The following is a 24,391-nucleotide window of genomic DNA, read 5'->3' as shown; positions in this document are numbered from 1 at the left end:
AACAAAGACAGGGGAGGTCTAGTGTACTTGACAGGCGGCTAGAGTTTCCCATGCTAAGTAACCCAGGCCCGGGACCAGAATAATGGTATTACCTGAACACCTGGGTCCTCATCTTCTTCAGGAGATGGTGGGGGCGTTTTGTCTAAGTCTGAATTTTCAGAACCTTCTGTTTTTCCCTTGTTGACCTTTTTCTTCAAAGCACTTGCTTCTGAATCAGGTTTCTTATTACTAGAATTCAAAGTGGATCACTTAGTGTTCACTTTTTAATGATGTTTTCCACATGCCCCATGCCTTATATTTCCCACATTCATACCCCTGAAGTATCAATGACAATTGGTGAATCAGTGCATGTTGGCCATTATAGTTCAATGATACTCTCAATTAAGTTCTTTATGGCAAACCCCCACACTGATGAACTTTAACAAATATCTAACCTAATTAAAAAGAAATTGCATGCAAGAACCCTTCATAACCACACAGAGTACATTTGTTCATCTCTAGACAATGCAAAAATCCCTGCCAATGCACCACGTCACAATGAAAACTCAGATATGAGGTAGCTTTGCTGTGGAGTATTTAAGGTACAGAATATTTTTTTTAATTGTCAAGGAAAAATAAAATATAATGATCATTTCTGTGTCTCTTGCAGACAGTAATAAACACTCCTATTTAAGTCCTTTTTGACAAGTACTATTAGGTGTCCTCTTTTATATCATCCAACTCCATTTTTATCCAATTTACAACTCTTTAAAATAAAACAAAATATATGGCAATTTCCTTTCCTACATAATTTTAATTAATGCTGTGTTCTTAATTAAAAATAAGCTTTATTTTGGTGCTAGGAATCTTGTGAGGTAGTCACAATAGCCTTTTTTTTTTAAAAAAAAAGCTAGGTCTCTGAAATACAAAAATATAGCAAAACAAACCCAATAATTAAAGTGCTTGTTCCACAGTATGTTTCTATAAAACATTAATGTGATCTGAATATCGCATAACTCAAAGGTCATGAATAAACTCTAACAGAATATTTTTAATTTACATTTACCACCACCTGTAGAAACTTTTTGACTTTCTTTTAAAACATATACCTAGTGTTACCTTACATTCCAATTTCCAAACCGCCCCCAAGATTTTCTAATATCAATTATTATTTGTCATCCAACATTTAAAATAACCCAACCTCAGTAATGATTATACTTATTATTTCTAGAAAACCTAAAATTCTGATAAAATTTACAAACTGAGAATATTTTTAAACTTTTAAAAAGTTTATTTACTGAAGTTTGTAAATTCCCAGATAAGTATGCAGACAGAATGCATTAACAGTATTTTTCAGTCTCAGCTACCACAAAAGGAAAAGTGGCGAAAACATCAGTGTACTGTTATTTAAGTAAAGCACGTGTCACATAAAACATTTCAAAAGTACTTGTTAATGTAATAAAGTACCTATCACACAAAATGTACTTTTGTAATGAATAAAATCTTTGATAAATTTAAACTAGTTATTTTTAAGTACTCAAAGCTTGTTTTTTGTTTTGTTAACATTTTAGCATAGTAAATATCCACATAAGGAAATAACTTACAAGTCAAGATCATAGCAAATAGCAGTTAAGTTTAGAGTGCTTTTTATTTTTTTTTTTAAAAAGGCAGTGTCCTAAAAACTTGAAGTCCCCAAAAGATCCACAGAAAGAATATTTTTTAAATTAAAAAAAAAAATCCATACAACAGTTCCTCATCCAACTGTCCTAGTGTTTACGCTACACATGGACAGAAGTCTCCCCCACTATGAGGCTCCATTTCCAGCATTTATTTCCGCTCTAACTGCCACAAATTATACAATACTACAGCTGAACGCTGGGCCCCTTCCCTTTCATCTGCACGCCAAGAGCAATCAGATTACCCTGGTAACCAGCGGTCACATGACCAGCACCTGCTCTTTTGGCTGGATGCCACTGACTAAAGCCATCTGCTTCCCTCAATCAGCTTTCAAACATTCTCAACACCTGCGCTGCAGTGTTTTGTGGTTTCTTTTATCAAATCAGTGCAAAACTGCTTCCAAAACTTTACATATTTCTCAAATTTGTTTAAATCAGAGGTAGGCCTGTCACAGAGCTGAACCACTGCCAGGTCAAGTAAGTTGGCAGCGAGTGCTTTCCACGGTGACCTCTCTACACCAGAGCAAAGTACACAATTTAGTTTAGCGGGGTTACTGCACCCTGTGGGAACTATCCTATAGGAGTAAAAGGCTTACCGTCCTGAAGCCCAGCAGAGCCCAGGTTTGATGAAATATCAATTTGCTGCAGGAGAGACAGGCTAATGATTTTCCATCTGCCTTTCCCAAGAATGAGCTATGTGAAACCTCCAAGACTGCTGAAAGTCGGGCAGGACCTCTCCAAATGCTTAGACAAAAAGCCTGTAGACAAGGCAAACACTCATCCCAGATCTGATTACTGAAAGATTTCTAAACTCATTAGACCTTGACTATTAATGTTGCTCAGAGACAGCTAAGCATTTCCACGCTGTCTCCTCATGACACCAATATACAAATCAAAAACAGGCTACAAAGTCAAAAAAGCTACACAATCTTCAGTGTGTCTACCCAAGGACATTACAATCAGGGACAAGATGAAGTTAAATTAAATGGACTTTGCTACTATTTTGCAATAAACTAATTTGGATTTTCAACTAAGTGTTATATAACAACTGCTTTGCCCCCACTCCCCAACCCCCCCAAAAAAGCCAAAGTCAGAATGTTTCTCTTAACTAATGCAGTTTGTAACCTGTCTGTCTGGGACCCTCCCTAAATTTTCCTCACCCTCAGTTTCCTCATCTGTAAAATGAGGTTAGAACTTACATCTTCCTCCCAAAGATTTGTTATCAAGTTTAAATGAGATAATGGATGAAAACCTTGGCAGTGTCTGGCACACATGGCCACACTCACACATCTGGAAGACTAGCAGCTGGGAACGTATTCTGGGAAGTCTGGGAACACTGGCCTGGCTCTGGCTCAGACCCACTTGGGCCGACTCAACTGCAGAGACTTACGGACAGGACCCCACTTCACTGTGATCATTTCATCCAAACAACATGAAGAGAAGGGAAGTCCTTTATCAACACTGCTCGATGCCAGCTGAAGGAACACACAAGCAGGCAATCCCAAAGGCCACGCCTCTCGTGCCCACGACCAGTGTTTTAGTTCAGACACACATCACTTCCCACCTCGACTGTTCCAGCTGCCTCCCCACCGCCTGTCTCCGCACCGTCCCTGGGCAGGGCTTCCCACTGTCAGACTACCGGGGAAAGGACACACACTCCACATTCACAGTCGTTATCTGTAAGGTCCGCCGCTACTCTTGTATAATGTCAAAGCCAAAAACCTAGCCATACAGACTGTCCTCTCCCAAATTATAAATTGGAAAGCTGGAACGCACCAAGAGGGCAGCTTTTCCAATTGGGGAGAAAAGACTGTGATTAAAAAAGAATGTCCCTTAAATGGACACTACAATACTGATGAGGACACTGAGCTGCCCAGTGCAGACAAACGCCCTTGATACACCTACAACAGCTGCAGTGATGGCTACTCACGGGCTGAGCCCAAAAAAGACCAGGCGGGTGCAGGGAACACTTTCTCACTCTGGGCCAGCCAGAATGGCCTCAGCCCCTGAGAAATCATGCCCTCACTCCTCTCCTGAACCTGCTCTGCCTCCCACCTGCCCTAGTTCAGTGACATGGCACTTGCCACCAGCACATCACCGAGCCCATCCTCCAGGCATCAGCAGTGACCAGCTAGTGCAAGTCTGCCTCGATCATTTGTCCATTTGTCTGCTTCAAGTCCGACCCCATATATATAAAAGACAGATTCTCAGTATTAATATACAAGGCCCTGTGTGATTTTTGCAAATGGCAACATTGACTTTATTTTCTACTTTTCCCACACCCCAAACTCTGTATGCTTTATACTGCAGACATGCAAAATCCCTCCTTAAAGTGTACACTATCTCTTCTATCTCCACTCCCGCCCCCCAAATCTATGCATCCGTAAGTCTTGACTTCGATATCACTCATTCTGAGAAGCATTTTCTGGCCACTACAGTCTGGATTAGTGAGATGTCACTCCACCTACATGCCACATGATACACCTCACACAGGGATATTTAAAACACACAAAATTTGGTGCTAGCATCACTGTAATGTATTAAAACCAAAGCACTTGTGTGTGTCTGTCTGTCTTTCTCCAACTATCCTGCAAGCTCAAGAAGAGGAGAAATAACTCTTATTTACCTTTATATTTCCAGTGTCTGATCAGGTAGGTTACTGTAAGTGTTAGGTGATTGATTTAACTAAAGGGTACAAGTCACAGCAGTAACAACACATACACAGCCCTCATGTGCCAGGCACTACTCTAAGGGCTTTTCTCATTAACTCATTTCAGATCCGCACAGATTCTATCTTTATGGTGACACATCTCTGAAGCTCAGTGAAATGGAGCTAAAGTACTCCCACAATAGGGTTAAGGCTCACCTTAGCACTTTTTCAAAACCAGTGTCTCTGTGTACTTCCCCTCCCTACTCACCAAGCTCTCTCACTTCCTGATCCTTATCCTCTATCATGGCTGGTGCGACCGAGATACAGAGCCACCCACTCCTGAGGCCAGCCTAGCCCTGCGCTCTTGGGAGGAGCACTTCTTCGGGGGCGGTTGTGGGCGGGCTGAAGGACCGCTCTTCCCTTTACCTACGTTTCACACTTCATCATGAGCGAGGTCACACCGGTGGGCAACTGGGTGCACACATGGTCAGGCTGCATGACGCTGAGGTCACCTTGCCACACCAAGCTCTAGAGTCCTGTGCCTGCCTTTAAGGTGACCAAAGCTTATGCCATCCTGGTGAGAAGGCGAGGAGAAACGGCATCAGGAAAGCTCACTGTGCATTCAGAGAAGACTGTGTCACATGGAGGGACATTCTAAGGAGCCAACTCTAAGGAAGGACGCACAGTCAGCTGAGGGCTCAGGGACACCATCTGAAATGGGGTTGGGTGAACTCACCTAAGCTGAGATGCAGCACACAGCTAACCAGCTGCCTTTGGTGAGAAAGAGTACAGGCTTTTAGGAAGGCTTTATGCAAAGGGACAAAACTTACTAGGACCTACTTATAGTAACCTACCTGATCAAACACTGGAAATACAAAGGTAACTGCCCTGATTTAGTTACAAAACAGAATGTAGTGAAGCACTGATCAGCATCAGCCTGAGGATCCAATTCCTCAAAAAAAAAAAAGGCGTGAAAAGGACCCTATTGTGGAACTACATGCAATGAGAAGAATATGGTCAGTTAATGAAGATGTCTGCAAATGGGAGGGAGTTCCCCTTCAGGTGGGACAAGTCAGCAGAGACTCTCATCACATCGGGGAAAGTCAACCTTGAGGCTTGAGTCATAAAGATTCACCAGATCGTTTTCAGGGACTCAAGCCAAAATGTCACAGTACAATCTTTTAGAAGAAGAGCAAAAGGTATTGAAGCACATCCTTATAGTCTGCATGCTCACAAGGTGGTTTAAAAAAAGAAATGAACCTAATGGATAAGCTGCGATAAATACATAATAAGCTGTCAGGGTCAAGGGCACAATGCCGGTAGAGAGAAAAGCACCAAGCCTCTCAACTTAAAGAGTTAAAGGACTTTTCTCTAAGTTTTTAAATAACAAACAAGAAAATTAAAAGATAAAGAGGCAAACTAAAAAAAGACAGAAGATAAAGCAGTAAAAATTTAGAAGGGTCAATTAAGGCAACAAAAACATGATACAGATACACCAGAAAGTGAAATTAATCCAACAGAATAGAAATTGTAAATAAAGTCCTAAGACTAAAATAAAATTTAACAGCTCAAGCAGAATGTAGTAAAATGCAGATGACCAATTAAACTAATGAGGACAGAGAGAAACTCTGCGTGACAGACAATAAACTCGAAGGTGAACACCTGCAGACAAAGGCACTCAGCACTCCCTGGACGAGGCCCCAGGAGTCTCAGTGATGGTCTCCACGTGGCAGTCTTGGGCAGAAAGTGTCTGGGCAGGATGGGGGGACAGAAGCAAGACCCTTGGCCCAACCACTTTACGCCTGCCTGCCCCAGGCACAGTCAATCTTCAGGTGCTCTGAGCTGGGCACCCACACGGGCACCCATATGCTTCACTCAAAGCAGGTGCCTTGCCACCGGCAACTCCTAAACTCTACCCACAAATTCTTCACCCCACTCTCCTAGTTGAGAAAGAAGAAGAATTGAGAAAAGAAAGAGAAAGAAGGAAAGGAGATTATATTTCTGAACATGATTTCAGTAACAAATTACTAATACTGTGTTTTTTAAGTCCACTGAAAGTCACTGGATGGGACACCTCTAAAACAAATCATTTAATCTAAATTGTTACCTTAAGTAGCTCTTACAGCATCAAGTATTCCCTAAGTACATATGCTAAATTTCCAGGAAAGGGTCAGCAAAGAAAGTGTGAAGGGTAACAGAAACCTAATCTGCTTTCATTTAAAAATGTGTTATTTCGAACTCAACATGCCCCGCCATTACATTTTATAATCCAACTGCCCAAGGATGAGGAAACTGAGGGTCAACCAGGTTGCAAGAAGTGGCGGTTCCAGGGCTGGAACCAGAACCTCTCGGGTTGCAGAGCCCACGTTTGAGCCTGGGACTGGCCCAAAGGCCTCTAACTGCAGATCTTCTCAGGAGTCCAGCGCTGGCCTGGCCTTTTGGGAGGTATCCTTCAGGCCTCAGAAACCTTTCCCGGTCAATGTCTTCTGGAGCCTTCCAAGAGCATTAGGTACAGTGAGAGCAGAAAGTGGGGTCCACATCACCCTCTCCCACAGAAACCCTGTCCCGAGAACAGCTCCAGTGCTGACCATGTTTTAAAGAAGAATGTTTTTAAAAGCGAAAGAGAAGGTAGAGAAAGAAAGCTCTCCTAAAAGAGCCAAGTCTATTATAATATTGAACATATTCTCGAGGAAAAACAAAAGACTCATCATGCAGTCAAGAATTATCCCTGAAAACCTAAAGGTTATTGAGTTTTATGGATTGAATTAAGATCTGCCAGAAGTTACATGGAAAAGAAGTCTAGTTAGCTAATATGTTATCTGACCACAGGAGCCCAACATAAACATTAAGCGCTTTGGCTACATGGCACTGCAATGCAACAGAAAGGACTGAATAAATTAGACATTGCAAAACGGATGCCAAAAGTACGCCTTTCAATGCCCCTTTCCTATAAATAGCATATTCTTCCAAGTGGCAACAGTGGGGCAGACATTTGTCTGCTTGTGCCAACTTCTAAGATGCCATTCTCATTTATGCGCAGCATTCCCGTGCCCCAGGAAGGGGACAGGGGTGGGTAACTGTGGCAGTCAGAGCCGTACTCCCTACATTCACAATGATCTCCTCAGATTAGCCAGGTCGTCCACCCACATTGTCATCAGGTGCTCTAGGTAGGTGGAGACTTAAGCAGAGCGAAACCAACAGAAGAAATTATCACCACCCACCCTCAAAGGAGAAGCCAAACTGCCATGAAATTACTGTGTTCCTACAGGAATCAGGGCTATATGTAAAATCAGTGTTCTAATGGAAGTTCAAGGGTGTTGTCTTTTCAACATTTAAAAAAAAAATGAGGGGGACTGGATGTAAAAGGTGAGGGGATTAAGCAAAACAAATAACAAAAAACCTAATAGACTAAAAACAGTTTGGTGATTACCAGAGGAAAAGGGGGTAGGAGGAGGTAGCAGAGGGTAAGAGAGAGAGTGTAGGAGAGAGAAAAGGAAGGAGACATGGCTTGTGGTGAACACACAATACAATATGGAGATGATGTATTAAAGAACTGTATTTCTGAAACCTATATAATTTTACTAACCAATGTCACCCCGATAAATTTAATTTAAAAAATGAACAGTGCCCTTTTGCTTAATTCACATGCTCCAATCCCCTATTTAGCATTTTTAAGCTAAAGCCACACAGACTTCTATGTAAAGGTGGCTGAAGTGAGGCTTGGCATTTCAGATGACTGATGCTCTTACAGTGGTTCCCACAAACATCCAGTGACTCAAAGGGGCATTATCTAGGTGGAAGACAACCAGCCAAAAATTTTTATGTCTCACGGGACAAATTTTGCATTTGTACAGGACTTCATACTTTCCAAAAGCATTTTTATAGAGAGACATTTTTAATAATAATTTTAAAAATCAGTTATGATTCCTTCTGCTCTTTACCTTTCAACGTACCCACATCTACTTGGCAACACATGCCCCACCCAAAAATTCAACTTAAGAAAGACTTCAAAGGACTGTGTCTCCAGAAAAATCCCCCTCAATATCCACTGCTGCCCATGGCCTCCTCACCTCTCAACTTTCGTTTGATGGGTACAGTGAGAGTTGAAAGTGGGATCTACATCACCCTCTCCCACAGAAACCAAAGTGGCTACAGGCCACTGCTTTGAAGTCACTGAAGCTCCCCGAATGGCAGAAGCGAATTTCCAGCAGGCCCAGTGTGGTCCACTCAGCAACTAGCCCAGAGCACGAGTTAGCAGAACTCGCTTTTCAGGGTCAATGTGGTTACACATTCTCTTTCCCCTACTGAGTATAAACTGAACCACCAAAGTCAAGGCTATCAGGGTCTTTACTAAAAAGGGGCTGATCACTCTTCCTCTCTGCTCATTCTGTCAATTTAAGACAAATCAGATAGACGAAGGACCACAATGTGGCCTGTCACTGGCAATGGAAATATACTGAGGTGGTTACTCTGAAGGAAAGAAGGATTTGGGATTTAAAAGATTTGACAGTCCATTTGTCAAAGAGAAGATAACCTTTGAGACCAGCCCAAAAGAGGGCACATGGTCCCATCTCTGACCTGGTGCTCTGATTTAATTAACAGGAGACAAGGCAGGGCAGTGGGCAGAGAGACACACAACACTCTATCTTCCTCGTTCCTCTCCAACACCAAAAGGACTCAAAAGTCCATCTTGTGACCACATGTTAAAGAAATCTACACCCTCTTCTGCAGGCAGCGTCCAAAATATTTAATTCCGTCTTTCCAATTACCTAAAGTCTTGGGTTAAGACTAAATCATAGCATGGGAGTAAAAGAAAGAACAAGAAACTAAAAAGAAGAAAAACTGTTGGTTTAATTTGCTTTATTCCCTATGTACCTGACGGGAGATATCTATCTGGGTTTTTCTACTTATTGGCAAAACTAATTGAATGGTTTGCTTCTGTGTCTAATCTCTCGGGAGAAATTTTACATGTACGAGAGCACACCATAAAAATATGTATTAGTTTACCAAAATATCCCACCAGTGGGCTTGCTGGTTGAATAAAAATATTTCTTGGGTAAAATGCTGCTACTCTCTTAGATCATCACTAAGAAAACAGCCTCTGAAAAGCTAAGTGACTCAGAAGAAAGCTGCCACATAAATACTAATGATAATGATAGGGTGGTTTGCAAAAAGTATACTTTACATGTTTTTGGTACTTAATATGTGTTTTTAAAAAACAAGACCAGTATGTTTATTTTTCAGTTTAAAATAAAATATTTCACTCTTAATTGAGAAATAGCATTTGAGTTTTCAACTACCTTTAACAACAAGACGTGTCCCTAGAGACTGCATCAGAAGCAATTCTCCATGCCTTTGTGTGACGGAAGCTTCAGTAGTCAAGTCACAATCTTTGGCCATGTTCCCTTCTTTATGTCTACTCAAAGGGTCTTTATAGAGCTAAATGGACCACTAAGTCCTTCAAGAGTCGTTCAAAGGAAGCACTTCCTCCAAATTCTTGCTCATTTCACAAGGGCTATGCACACACAACAGAAAATGCATTGAAGAGAGGTCCACAAATCCCCATATTTCAGCTCCATGAACCCCTCCATATGCAAAATGGCATCCTCTCAGCCCACAAATGTCTTCGCTTTTATTTTCCATATTAACTGCCAATATCTGGAAGCTAGAAGGATACCCAGGGAAAGCACCAGAAAAAAAACAGGTAGAAAAAAAAAAAAAAAATATATATATATATATATATATATATATATAAATAAATATATATATATTTAACAAAGAAAAGGTACAGTGGGAAAAAGGAATGTTTCTGATAGAAAAGAAGAATGTGTCCCGTCTATCTCATCATTACAATCTCAAACAGCTTTTCCTGAAATGCTGACCTCCTTTTTCTATTTCACTCCCATTCTACGTTACAGCTTCTGGGTAAATTCTGTTAGGTTCTCCCGCACAGGCAAGACAAATGGAATTATATTTTGGTTGCCAAAAAGGCCAGTTCCCTGGGAAGGGCCACAAATTCAAGCCTCTGCTACTTTATGGAATGAGGAGGGATGACAGCTGGTGAGGAGGGCACCATAAAGGCACACAAGAACATCAGCCCCACTGACGACAGCCACCCTTTCTCACGGCCTTCACTACTGAGGGCGCGAATGACACAGAACAAGCTCTCTCCCTGTCACAGACACGACGCAGAGAGCGCCAGCCCACCCGTGGGTCACTTCCATCACCGCTGCTCACAGGGCCGAGCAGGGGAGGTGAGCGTGGTCCCGTGCGGCATTTCTCATTCCACTTCGGTTCGTTCCCTCTATTGGAGCCCTCTGTAGGAAAATTATTTTCTGTATAAACAAATTCATCAAGTTAACTTATTCAAGGATGGAAATAACGGGTATCACATAACATTTTGCCAAACAAAATTGTCACTGCTGTATTCCAGTGCTTAAAAGCAGACTGCTATGGCAATTCAACCCCAGTACTAACATAACCCAAACCCCCTATTACCTTCATCACTGCATATTCAATTTACATAATTACTCTGCTATGCTATTCAGAATTTACATGTAGTTGTATGCATTCTACTTATCCTTGCTTCAGGATGCTATTTCCTTTCCAGACATAGCAGAACAATGAGATCACAATTCGACATGCTCAATTCATCTGACCAATAGAAATCCTGCAGCTCAAACATAGTATTGGTTTGGTTTGTTAATCTCTATTCGATGACCATATTCTTGGCCAGGCACCCCCATAGACAACAGGAAAGGCTCTCAGGAATGTCCTCACCATGATTCATCATAAATCAGCAAGTGCCTAGAAGAGACAGTCACCAGGGCCAACAGAGGTGCCACAAGCTCTCTCGTTGCCCCCTCAGCGTGGCCTCCTGAGCGTCTGGGTCACGTTACATCACCTCCCTTTTCACTTGCATGTCTCTATACTCAACAAAAGTGCTCCACTCAAGTATTTTCATACCACTTGGGCAAAAACGTATAGGAGGCATCGACTGAGACTATTAATCAGAAACAACCGAGGGGAAAACAACTACTAGACTTTCTTCTTAAGAGAAAATAATTGCCTGCCCTTCCTCCTACCAAAAGTGTGTGGCTAATGCAAAGCCATTTCTCTGATTCAGCAACGCCAACATCATCCTCTGCACAGACAGCCTGAACTTCACATGGGCAGCTGAGAGCATGCAGAGGAGGCCTGCACTGAAGGTTCCTCTAGCAGAAGAAAACAGGTCTGTACCTGTACCAAGTCCTAGCACTCACTGGACTTAATGCCCCAACTTCCTAAGAGTTGTTTAGCTGTTAGGGAAATTTTAACAAGTTTCATTGTTGAAGACAGCATTATAATATCTGTCCCAATGTATTCTAGGGTATGCTAAAGTAGGTTTTTAAAGAGAGGGTCAGTTCTCTGTAGACTAAGAGCTTGAAAGAATATACTTAGAAATTTATGACCAGATCCACAATATAGTGAGTTTTTCTTTTCTTGCTTATCAATCTTTACCATTAGATAATAGGTTCAAAATATTAAGATAGAAACTGAAGTCAGATACATCTTGAGGCTTAAACTAGTCTTGGTGTTATATTTTCTGAGCTCTCAAAAGCTTCCTTATAACACAGACTCTTACATTTTAAGTTAAAAAAACAAAACACACTCTTTTTAGATTTTGCTGCACATGCTTTCTCCTACCAAAAGCACAATACCTAGATTTAAGCAACTGTATTACTTTCAAAACCCTTCATAAGTCATACTGAAATTCTAACCAACCAAGTCCTCCTCGTTCAGGTCCCTAACATTAACACATTACCTACAAATAGCAACGACTTAATGAATTATGTCTCTATAATAGTGAGTTTAGAAGAGTGCTCATAAGGAGAAAATAATAATGGTTTTCAATTAAGAGACCACATAGTGAGGCATCGAAGATTCCTAAGTAAATGCAAATATTAAGTTGCCTACAAGATTGAGTTATTGAATATAATTTCAGTTATCTTAACACCATTAAAAAGTACTGATGGCAAAGATTTTTAAATAGCTATGATTCAAACTCTCAAAACACTACAGAATAATTATTGGGGGTTGTTTAGGTATTTTCAGCAGGAAGTTGAAAACCCAAGTTTGTTCTTTCGCTTTGCAGCATCTACACAGAGTCACAGAAACAATCCCCTCTGTGTGCCTGCCCATGCACACACAGCAAAGCCTACCAGAGAAGGCTTTGAGCGAGCTCAAAAAGCTCCCATCAGGCACGTCAGTCGCAGGACTGAGCATGCATATATGCACATGGGGGAGGCGGGGGAGCGTGTTTTCTAATGGAGTTTGCAAACAGGTTCAGATTAACCAGGTCTGACCATAACTTCCATCTGGAAACTATATTTTCTAACATGAGCCATATTCTGAAAAATAGATTCAGATGTTTGGAACTGGTTCAGAACAGTTGTAAGAAATGTTCAGTACAAATGAAAAAAATTAGTCTTCAATGTCTTCTCCTCTCAACTTTTTTTACTGAGTAAATATGCCTTCTGGGGGGTCAGAGAGTTGGCGGGGGAAGTAAGAAGAGGAAGTATGGAGCGGAGAAGGCTATTTCCTGGAACCTAAACTTCATGCTAGCCTTGCATGCGTATCAGGTGGATAACTGCCATCCGATTTCCCCCGTGTTGCCCACGAGGATGTCAACATTGCCCCTGGAAGCCTTACTCCACCAAGTGGAGGGAATTCATTCTCCTGTTTCGACTTTTGGGAATCATCGGGGCTGAAAAGCTTTGTGAAATAGTGTGACCTGTCTTGCTTCTATAATCCTTCCTCCCCAGTTTTGCAATGTCACCAACAATGAGGTTATTGCTCTATACTTACAAATAATTATGCTGGCAACTTGGTTCTGTTTGTTAAATTAAAATTTTTTCACAAAAATACAAGAAAGTTGTTTCAAAATACTAATTTCTATCTAAAGTCTAAAATATATTATCCAAATTCAGTAGTTCAATAATAATAATGGAGTCCCAAATTTTAGAATGCATGAAACCATTAACTTTTTGGTGTAGGTGTTACAGAAAGAAACTCAACAATGATCATGACCATCAAAGGGCTCCCTTCTCCCTCTCCCCAGCCCCGATGCGGAGGCTGCTCATTCCGGAGCTGTGTTTGCCGGTGCTGCTGTGCGCGGCCTACCTGGACTTTTTGCTGGACTTGGGTTTTGGCGTGGCAGTTTTTGCTTTCTTTTCCTTTGGCTCTTTGGGAATCTTAGGGGCTTTCGGGGTCTTGGGTTCCTTGGGCTCTTTTTTCTCCTTGGGTTCTTTCAGTTCCTTCGGGTCTTTTTTTGCCTTCGGCCTTTTCTTTTTCTTTTTTTCTTCTTGAGACCCATCTAGTGAATTCCTATTTAGTTCTTGGTTATCAACCCCACCAGGGAAGTCCTCTTTACCAAAACTTTTACTGGGGTCCTCTGCAACAATGTGGTTGTTTTTCTTTTTCTTCTTCTTTTGCTGTGGCTGCTGCTCTATGGATGGCAGGTAATCCTCGCTCTTCACTAGCTGGGTGTTCGGTCCACTAACCTGAGTCATATCCGGCACTGGTTTCTCTAGAAAGGGCTCCGATGGAGAATGCTAAGAGACACAAATAGGAATTGAAATTAGTATATCATTCTTCGTAGTGCAGAAAGGAACTGAAAGTTACAGGCCGGTGTTTCTAAAACGTACTCTATACTCAAGGTAGCACACATTTTATCAACAGTATAGTTGTAAAATGTATTATTTTCTCTCATCCAAAAAAAACTCCCAAAAACCACATTTTTTTTAACAAGAAAGCTTTTAAATAAACAGAGTGAAAAGGGGCAACTTAATAATACAGTAAGAAATTATTTCAGGAAGAAAAAAAAATTCTCATTCAGCTAAAGACATTGTCCATTTGCTAAGCAGCCTATATAAGAAATGATGAATGACAAAACAGTAGCAAAACCCAACTATACAGGATGAATTTAAGTGGAATTGCTTTCCCCATGCAGGAATGGGAACTCAAAGATACCTAATTAAGCCACTTTAAAAAGAACAAGTGTACCGAGTGGGCACTGCAAGGTTCAGGGCCTGTGGAAGCTTAAGGTCGAAGTGTGAATACATCAATCTTAAACAGTGCAGGTCATTTCTGGTCTAACATCAAAATGCCACATTAAAAGCACAAGACTTCAAGTTGGTTACATTTCTTGTACTAATATGAAACGCAGATAGTGTTTTTCATAAATTATTACGTTTTACATTTCCAAATTTAATTGAGGGAAAGAGAACCCAAATAGTCCTTGCGGCATGCCCTGTAGGAGATGGCATTCACTAGGTGTTTGCCCAAGATGGTCAGAAATACCACTGAGAATACCAACAACTGGGCTGGGACGCTCAGTGGTCGGCTGGGATCAGAGTCAGGGACTCCGCCTGGCAGTCACGATGCAAGCCAGGCAGGGGTCGGTGTTACCCCCCCTGTCAAGTATGACATCTCATGGGCCCTGACATTCCAACGTTTTCAGGGGTTGGACTGCCACTCATTGTCTGCCTTTTCCATACACTCTCCAGACACTTAATAGTAACTATAATGTAAATAACAACAACTGCTAGCCTTTACTAAACAATCTGACTATAAGCTAAACATGTGCTGTGTATGCTATACCCCTGACACCATTCAATCCCCACACCAGCCCGAAGAGCTAGGAATGGACACTGACACGCTAAGATGCAGTAATGAGCTACAGTCGGTAAGTGACAGAACTGAGACTGACATCAGAGCTGATGGCTGTGGAGCCCACGCCCCTCGCCACAGCACCTCCAAAAGCGGAGAATGCCAGGGAGCCCAGGTCCAGGTCTGCAGAGGACACTCGAGAGTAACTCAGAAGTCATGTTTTACCACCAGCAAGTACTATAAATCAGATTCCAATACAACTAACATCTATTGAGCATCTATTTCATGCCATGTACTGTGCTGGGTACTTGTAGAGTTAGTTCACCTGAATCTCAGAAGAAAAATATGATAATTCCCCCCCCCCCCCAATCTTTCAGTAAGGAAGTACAGTCTGAGCAGGTTGTGTGACCACCAAAGGCCACAGAGCAGGGAACAGAGCAGAGATCTGAGACTAAGTTTCCTAAATCTAGATTCTGCCCATCCCCCGAAGTCGGATATAAAGCTATCCTTTTGGGAAAGGCTCCACAGGTTTCACTAGATTTTCCAAAGAGTTTGGTGACCGAAAATCACTTTTTTAAAAAGTCACTACCTGAGAAAAAGTAGTTACACTGTTTCCATTAAACCCCACCATGGTTATTAAAGAAACCTACACTCAGTCCTCCATCTGCACAAGGACAGGAGAAAGAGCCGGGAACTGTGAGGGAGGAGAGAAAAATTGTAGTCTTGGGCACTGCCATTCGCTATATTCTCGGGGGAAATCATTGCAGTCACCTGGGGCTCACTTTCTTCAACTGCAGAATGGAGGGTCTGGGTTAGATGGTGTCCGAAGTCCTTTCCAAAATCCTCTGGTATTAGAAGAACTTAAAGCACACACTGCCCTTTCGTAGTCACACTGACAGTGAGCCTCAAGGCGTGAGGACGTGTAAGGAGAGAGAGAAGCGAGGGCACAGGTTTGAGGAGGGCACGCGGATGGAAGTCCACAGGAGCCGGTTCCCTGCGGGGACAGCACAGCCAACCCAGCACTGAGGAAAGCGCCCTGCCCCCTGTTCTCCCCTCACAGGCACTCCGAGGAAAAGGCCACCCAGGCGCTGTCCAAAGTATCGTTACCTGAGGATTCATGGAAATCTGAGTGAACTGCTTTATTAAAGTTGAAGTTGAATTAATTGTTCCATATTATCCTCTAATGTAGATCAAAAGGAAAAAGCCTTATCCTATCCTATATAATAAAGAGCTAATAGGCTAATTAGACCCAACAGCCGAATGACCTTCCAGACGACCTTCCAGACAAAGCCGGGGCTATGAGGGCGGAGCCCCTTGCACGAATTTTGTGCATTGAGCCTCTAGCTTTTTTATAAGGGACATAGAGATCAAACTTATTTGGGACAAACTACTTTTCAGGAAATGGAAGAAAAAGTATTTCCTAGAAAGGGAAGGAAAGAGAAAAGTCTACCAGTAATGCTTAGAGCTTAGAATGGCGAATTAATTCCGGGTTTGTGTACCTGTCTTTAATCTGCCTGGCACTGGCTCCTGTAGCAAAGTGCTGGCTTCTAATGAGAGATGCCTGGTGCACGTTTCTAAATTAGAAAAGGCATAAAATACCAAATACAAAAAGACTGAAAATTTATTTACACACTTTAGCATGCAAATGATTTTAGATGCTCCCTTCAGCAATAAATGAAGCCATAAATTAGTATCCCTTAAAAAATTCAATCTTTCGTAAGGAGGAGGAAATGTAAAGATCAAATACAAAAAATTATTAATCCTGTTTGATATGCAGCACAATTATGTTTTCGGGTGAAAAAGGTGCTCAGAAATATTATAGTGTTTACCAGACCTACGTCTCCTGGAACCTTTTAGAGAAAAGCTGTTTTTGTAAACATTTAACAAAGAACAGATGGCCTGCCTTAATCATGTGGGGGGTGGAGGGGGGAGCCTGGAGCTCACAGTAATACCCTGACAAAGTCTCCCGGCCCGGCCGTGTCCTGCCCCCACCCCTGCATGGTACATTCTCTAATGCTATTTAATTTTACAGCGGACATTTTCCCATCAATTCCCACTGCCTGACAGGTAATCAATGCCATTAGCATCTGATATTACCATATAGGGCATTCCTAAAACCCCTCATTTGTTAGAGCAAAATGTGAAGAATGTTGGATACCAAAGGTATTTTTAAATACACCCTAAAGGACTTTCTGCTTAAAATATTTTCTATCATACATCAATATGACTGCTGGAATAGTATGGAATATATAAGGACTATGCCATGAACTCTTGGAACTGAAACAGAATGACTGATATTTAAACTATAAATGACAATGATCCAAGATATACATGTTGTCAAAAATATTAGCAAAAACTAAAGGTAATTGTTTTTATGCTCGACTCCAGTTTTCATAACCTATAAATTAGACAAACACACAAAACTTATGTAAAACAGCAGCACAGACAGGTTGCAAATGTAAGCAAGGGAGAGCTGTGGTGAGGGCAATCCCTCTGCTACCTTTAAGCAAAGGTGGCTCACATGCTCAGGGGCCTGAGGAAAGGAAGGCGAAGCTGTTCTTCTACCTCCAGCGTGCTTTTCCTCCAACGACCCTCAGCCTTTGCTGACTTAATCTTACTTAGTCATGTTGTGGCTTCATATTGTCGAAGCCTCTACCTGTCAGGTTGTCCAGTAACATGAGTGAGCAACATAGCATTAACGGGCTGCCATGTTTCCCACACGCACAATCGCTGCAAACTAACATTTTGCAACAGAGGACACCTACAGACATTTTGTTTACTGAGCGAAACAAACAAATCTAAAATCAAAATACCACTGTATGATAAAGGAAAGGTAGTACAGCCCTAGCCAGTGTTGCTCAGTGGCTAGACCATCGACCTGCAGACTGAAGGGTCCTGGGTTCGATTCCAGTCAAGGGCACATACCTCGGTTGTAGGGTCCCCAGCCCTGGTCAGGGGCATGCCGGAGGCAACCCATCAATGTGTCTCTCTCACATCGGTGTTTCTCTCTGTCTCTCCCTCTCCCTTCCACTCTCTGTAAAAATCAATGGAAAAAATATCCTCGGGTGAGGACTTAAAAAAAGAAAGAAAAGACACTATCAACTAAACAAGAGCAAGATGGCCCTCCTGGGAGCCAGGTCCCTCTCTACAAACCGAGCTCAGAGGATCTAAGATTCCGGTGCAGAAGGGGCAGCCCAATTAAGACCCACGGAACCATAAACACAACACACTGATTCAGATTTAAATTATTTGTAAAAATATAAATATTAAGTACTCATTTAAGATTGAAACTTTTAAAAAATGGCTTTGGAGACACATTTCTATTGCTGACAGTCTTCACTCTTATTTCTTCCAATACAGCCAGGTTCCTGATCCCTCGATGCTCTTTTAAAAAGGAATTCCAGTATGAACACCGGAGCTCCATCGTCAGCAAAGTGGGGACAAGGGTTCAAAAGTGCATTTAGCAAGGGTTCCGTAAGTCCTGTCGAGATTTTAACACCCTTTTCTTCTCAACGACATTGATAAGAAGAAGATGCACTCAATGTGTGGTGTCCAATTCATTTACTCAACCAACAAATATCTGAGGATTTAACAGTAATCTAGGCAGCCACAGGAGCTGCCAGGTGGGAGCAGAGCACCTGATCCAGGCTGACCCTGGGGAGGCTTCCTGAAAAAAGTCAGCCAGGTGCCTGCCTGCCTGGGGTCCCTCCATGGACCCAGCCTTAAATGAATCAAGCCTGCGATTGGATGACTGAAGACATAAAAATGCATTACAAGCAAACTTTTAAAACCTTCTTTGTGGGGGATTAGATCAAAATGAGCAGACATTAGTTTAAATAATTTTTAACTTTGATTCTTTGATATCAAATAAGCATAAAATATTCTTAAGAAGAGAATCAAGGGATGGAATATTTTCTGCTTGGCTAATTTTGGTGTTCGAGTCAGGGCCTCAAGTTCAAGCCCTTTATATTAGTTTTATTCATCTTATTCTTAACCATTTCTAGGAAAAATTATTTTATGAATGAGTACACTTATGAACCAAATAAACAATTGGATTGTTGGTTGTACAAATTAATTAAGAAGGTAAAATGTACAGAACAACATTTTTAGGTTTAGAATATTAAAAGCTGTTCCAGCCCTAGCTGGTTTGGCTCAGTGGCTAGAGCACTGGCCTGTGGACTAAAGGGTCCCGGGTTCAATTCCAGTCAAGGGCACATGCCCAGGTTGTAGGCTCGATCCCCAGGGGATGGGTGGGGGGGTTGGGGGCGGGAGAAGAATGTGCAGAAGGCAGCCGATCAATGATTCTCTCTCATCATTGATGTTTCTTTCTCTTTCTCTCCCTCTCCCTTCCTCTCTGAAATCAATACAAATATTTTTTTAATAAAGCTGTTAAATAAAAAGAAGACTCAGGTTCCATGAGTTTAGAAATTTCTGGGCTTAACAAAATAAAATGGTCTTCTTCACTGCAGAACTCTCCAAGCCCTTTCTGCATGCTGAGGGGAGCTGGTACACAGTGTGTCCTCAAGGTATTTATTGGCAGCATCCCTTTATTCCAAGACTGTCTTGAATAAAGTGTTCTTTAAAATATACTTTGAATTCTACTGATATAAGCCAAAGCAAGGCCAAGTCATCTGCTCCTGTAGGATGGTGATGAGAGTGTGTGTGTGTGTGTGCGTGTGTGTGTGTGTGTGTGCGCTCACCTATGCCTCAAAGCAGTGGTTATCAAATGTTTTATAAGGTAGCATATGACTGTATGAACAAATGTAATGCTATATAAAATGCACTTAAACAGAACACTGAATTGGCAGGTTCTTTTATGCGCAATTAAGTCACTGGTAGGAATAAAATAGGAATATTGGTATAATCATATAAAGATGACATATAATTTCTGTTATATATACAGTCAAGATAATTACCAAGTTAAATAAAGTGACTGTTGAAATATCATAATGTAATAATTTATCTTTGCCTGTAACTCAGAATCATTACATTTTAGAATTAAAATTTTTTTAAATTACTGATGAAATACGTAGCTCATTTAAAAACCATCCGAAGGCCTTTTGAACCTCTGATTTTCCACTTGGGTTTTTAAATTTTCTTCAGAATAGATCTGCCATACAAGCAAAATGTTAAACAGCTACAAATTAACATGAGTCGCTTTCATGGCATCTAAATTACAAACATTCTGAATTAGTAGAGTCCAAAATAATGAACTAAGTGGTTAGGTTAAATTTAATGTTACATAGTTTCACATTGGATATTGAGTACTGACCATCTAGGTATTTAGGAGTGAATATATATATATATATATTTTAGAGGCCTGGGTGCATGAAATTCATGCACAGGGGTGCGCGGGTGTCCCTCAGCCTGCGCCCTCTCACAATCTGGGACCCCTCGGGTAGGGTCCCTAGGCCTGGCCAGCAATCAGGGCCTATCGGGGCTTTCCTTCCCCCAGCTGCTGGCTGCTGGCAGCTGGCCCTGCCCCCACCGCTGCCACTGCTTGCCATCTGTGTGGCGCTGCCCCTCCTCCCCTGCCACCAGTCACCTCCCTCTGCGGGCAACAGGCGTAGGGTGCGATCACTTGGCTGGCCTGGGGCTCCCACTGTGGGGCGATCGATCGTGGAGCCCCCAGGTTGATCACCCCACAGAGGAGGCCCTGCCCACCTGCTGCAGCGCAGCCGGCCTGGTAGCCTGGGCCTCCCTCTTTGGGGCGATTGCAGAGCCGCCCCCCCCCCATCAATCACCCCGCCAGCCTGGGCCTTCCTCTTTGGGGCGATAGTGGGGCAATGGCGGGGCCCCCGACAAATCGCATCGCACCTGCCTTGGCTGGCCTGGTGCCAGTGCATGTCATAGAGTGGTCGTCCGGAAGGTCGTACAGACGGTTGTTCTGCTGTTTGGTTGATTTGCATATTATTATAGGTATATATATATATACATAATTATTATAGATATATAGATATATATAAATTTGATTTTTGGAGAGAGAGGAAGGGAGAGGGAGAGAAGGAGAAACATTGATGTGAGAGCTCACAACCCAGGCATGTGCCCTGACCAGGCATTGATTCAGCAACTTTTTTGGTGCACAGAAGGATGCCCAACCAACTGAGGCACACCGGCCAGGGCCACAAATAGCAGTTTTTATGTGTAAAACACTGCGCTGTGGTGTTTTTTACAATCAGATTGACTACAATAACACAGCAGTGAAACTCCACCAATGTTAACCCCTTTCTAAGTGTCTGAGAAATCCTATGTGGACTTGTGCTGTATGCTGACCAGGCGGTCACACGCTGCTGTGGCGCCTGCAAGGCCTGCCTGGCCCCACTCGGGGTGACGGGGCAAAGGGTACAGGGTGCAGCCTGGCGTTCGGGGAGAGGCAGCACCGGGACTGCCATCCTGGGACACTGGGCTCAATGTGCCGTGTGCTCTGCTAAGCATCTTCCTCATCTCCTAAGTCCCTGTAACAACCCATGAGGTGGGTGGGATGCAGTGCTCTTTTAAAAATGACGCTTTAAGAGGAACTTACCCAAAGTTACACAGCCAGAACATGGCAATCCTAAAATTCTAACCCAGATGTGGCTGCAGAGCCAGCGTGAAGGTGACCGTGGCCCACACGTGGCTGCAGAGGGGCGGCGGGGAGGTCTCCAAGCCCAGTTGTGACCACAGCACAAGCCTGGGAAGCCTCTTGCTGTCTCTCTCCACCCACAAAGGTCTTAGTTCTAAGACCTTAACACTAATATACAGGCTAAAGGGGCGTTTAATTTAATGCAGTTTTAGAATTAAGAGAATTCTAGTTTAATTTCAAACTAAAGGTGTGGAGAACCACTAACTTTTCTCCAAAAGATAAAAATAAGAACTGAAATTCACATTATACTTTGCAGCTAACAAGCATTACCCAAATTTGAATCTCAAAATCACCCTGTTTGATAAAAGCTGAATTCAATTCAATCAACCTGCTTTGTGTCCCAGGAACTGAACTGAGTCTTCCAAAACCAGAAACAGGTTAAAAAAAAAAAAAAATTAAAAAAAAGGTAATTCCACTGCCTGCTCTCCCTTGAAAACTCTCCCAAAACCAACTTTAAAAACAAAACCAAAAATACAGCTTATATGACTTTTAATCCAATCTACTATATTTCAAGAAATCTAATGTGGTCCTTCTTTTCTCCAGTTTGGTAACAGATCATTCTACTTCCTAGGAAAAGCACCAGGCAAAGTAGCAGGCTTGCATTTAAGGACCATGTCATTGCAATAATGTCTACACATACATACCACATGCATGCATGCACACACACACACCGCATGCATGTGCACATACACACATATGCACACCTAGGGCACAGAACTGAACTGATGTTAAACTCAACATACTTTGGATGTATCTCCACTGCTACATAAGTGCTTGGGGAAATTAGCTTAATTGTTTATATAAGATGTGAATTATGCTTTTACATGTGCTAGTTTTTGAAAAAGGGTATGCAAGTAATCAGACTGTGTGCCTGGCCTTGAGAACCATTTCCTGAAGTGCTTTTAATTGAGGGAAAAACACGTAGAGGGGGCAATAGAGCCTCACTTCTCTGGGCAGAGGAGAAACAGAAACCACCACATATTGGATACAATTCGAGTCTACTGCAGTAATGGTGAATAACTGCTTAGGCCTCCTCGTCCACAAGAGGGGGGGTAGCCCCCAGGGTGGCTGGGAGACTACACCCATTCTCCTCCAACAGCACCCCCTCCCCCCAAAAAAAATAAATGCAAGGTCTGCACCATGGACATCATGGCGTCTCTGACTGACAATAAGCAAACCGAACCATAAACCTATTAGAGGCGCCTGAGATACAGTCACACTACACACTCTTGTTCCAAATCACCAAGTGCTGTACCTTCAACCAAACATTACTTTCTAAAAGAAAGAATTAAAAAAAAAAAATGAATGGGCTCAGTGACCTTAACAAAGTTAGTTTTACTGTCTCCCCTTCCCTCTTTCTTTCTTCACCGCCTTGCATACGGGGCTCCCTCAACTGGCTCACTCTCAGGGCCCACCTCTCAGTGCACTTGCTTATTTCAAGTTAGCTCTTAGGTCCACATTGTTCCCGAAGGCGTGTGTGGAGCCTTGAATGCGGCAGCAGCCATCTAGACCTGAAACTACCCAGCGGACTAGGAATCAAACTCAGCAAAACACAAAACATCAGTACCTCCAGGCTGGCCAAAACGTTTTGCATAAACAGAACCATTGAAAGACAGTCATGTCAAAGACCAAACGTACATACTGAGAAGTTAAGTTCAATTCAAAAATCCTCTGCTGTACATTTACAATGTATTTTGCTATCACTGTTATACCCTGTAGCATGTTTGAGCCCTAAATTGGAAAGGTAAAAGGTATGAAGTTTGGCTCTGGGAAAGTAATTTATACCAAGATTTTGCATTTAGGTGTCTACTACCCTATAAAAGTCAATATTAAAAGCAACTCACTATGCTATTCCTAGGAATTTAAAAAAGTCAGACTTCAATAGACTGAAAGGAAGGTGTGTCTTTACCTAACACTGACCAACAACACCAGAGGTTTGTGTAGAAATGGGAATAGAACAATCTTTGAGTGTGTGTGTGTGATCTAGATCAATTTACAAGGAGCTTAATGATAAAGCTAATTTACACACTCTAGGCAAGTTTTCAGAGATTGTGTGTTTAGCAAATTTAGCTGGCAAGATATGCTTACTGCCTACTTTGGTCTTATTAAAAACTCACCCACATCTTGTAGGAGGTAGACTTCTAAGGTGGCCTCATGCTCTCCTCCTCCTGACTGTGGGGGGACCTGTGCCTTCTGGCAACAGAACATGGCAGAGGTGAAAGAATTTCACGGGGGGGGGGGGGGGACCGGTAAGGTCCCACATCAGTTGGTTTTGAGTTCCTCGAAGGGGAGATTATCCTGGGTGGGCCTGACTTAATCAGGGGAAGTGTGTAAAGGGGGGTAGGCTCCCCTTGAGGGTCGGAGACTATCTCGGATGCTGGCTTTGACCGTGAGGGGAAACGCACCAGGTGAGAAACTGTGAGTAGCCTCGAGGAGCAGAGGGCAGGGTGGCAGGTGGCAAGAACTGAAGCCCCAATCCCAGAGCAGGAAGACATGAATTCCGTCAACAACCCAAATGGACGTGGAAGCAGGTCCTTCCCCAGTTAGAACTCCGGGTGAGAATGCAGTCCTGGCGCCTGCAAACAGCCTTGTGAGGTGCTGAGCAGAGGACCCTGCGAAGCTGTGCTCAGGCCCTGACTTGCAGAACCTGAGAGATGTTGCGTTAAGCCATGAAAGTTGTTATGTAACAATAAGTAACTGACACATACGTCAGCGTCCTCTGCAAATCTCATCTGAAATTTTTTCAGTGTTTGCCCATCCAGGATCCCCTTCCCATGCCGAACATGTCCTTCCACAGGAAGACAGCCCGGGGCA

General features: G+C 42.5%; 1 protein-coding gene across 2 annotated transcripts in view; it reads right to left on the bottom strand.

Moving 5' to 3' along the window:
• Positions 1-24,391, bottom strand: part of CHD7 (chromodomain helicase DNA binding protein 7) — a 177,809-nt gene that overhangs the window by 64,827 nt on the left and 88,591 nt on the right. For both annotated transcript variants that reach the window (XM_054708709.1, XM_054708710.1), the window contains exons 3-4: positions 13,468-13,898; positions 93-228 (exon numbers count right to left, since the gene is read on the bottom strand). In XM_054708709.1, the coding sequence (XP_054564684.1) occupies positions 93-228; positions 13,468-13,898 (567 nt within the window). The remainder of the gene's footprint in view (positions 1-92; positions 229-13,467; positions 13,899-24,391) is intronic.

Source organism: Eptesicus fuscus, chromosome 19 (assembly GCF_027574615.1).
Source record: "Eptesicus fuscus isolate TK198812 chromosome 19, DD_ASM_mEF_20220401, whole genome shotgun sequence".
Classification (NCBI taxonomy): domain Eukaryota; kingdom Metazoa; phylum Chordata; class Mammalia; order Chiroptera; family Vespertilionidae; genus Eptesicus; species Eptesicus fuscus.
Note: the sequence above shows the minus strand (reverse complement) of the source record. Positions and strands in the feature narration are given on the sequence as shown.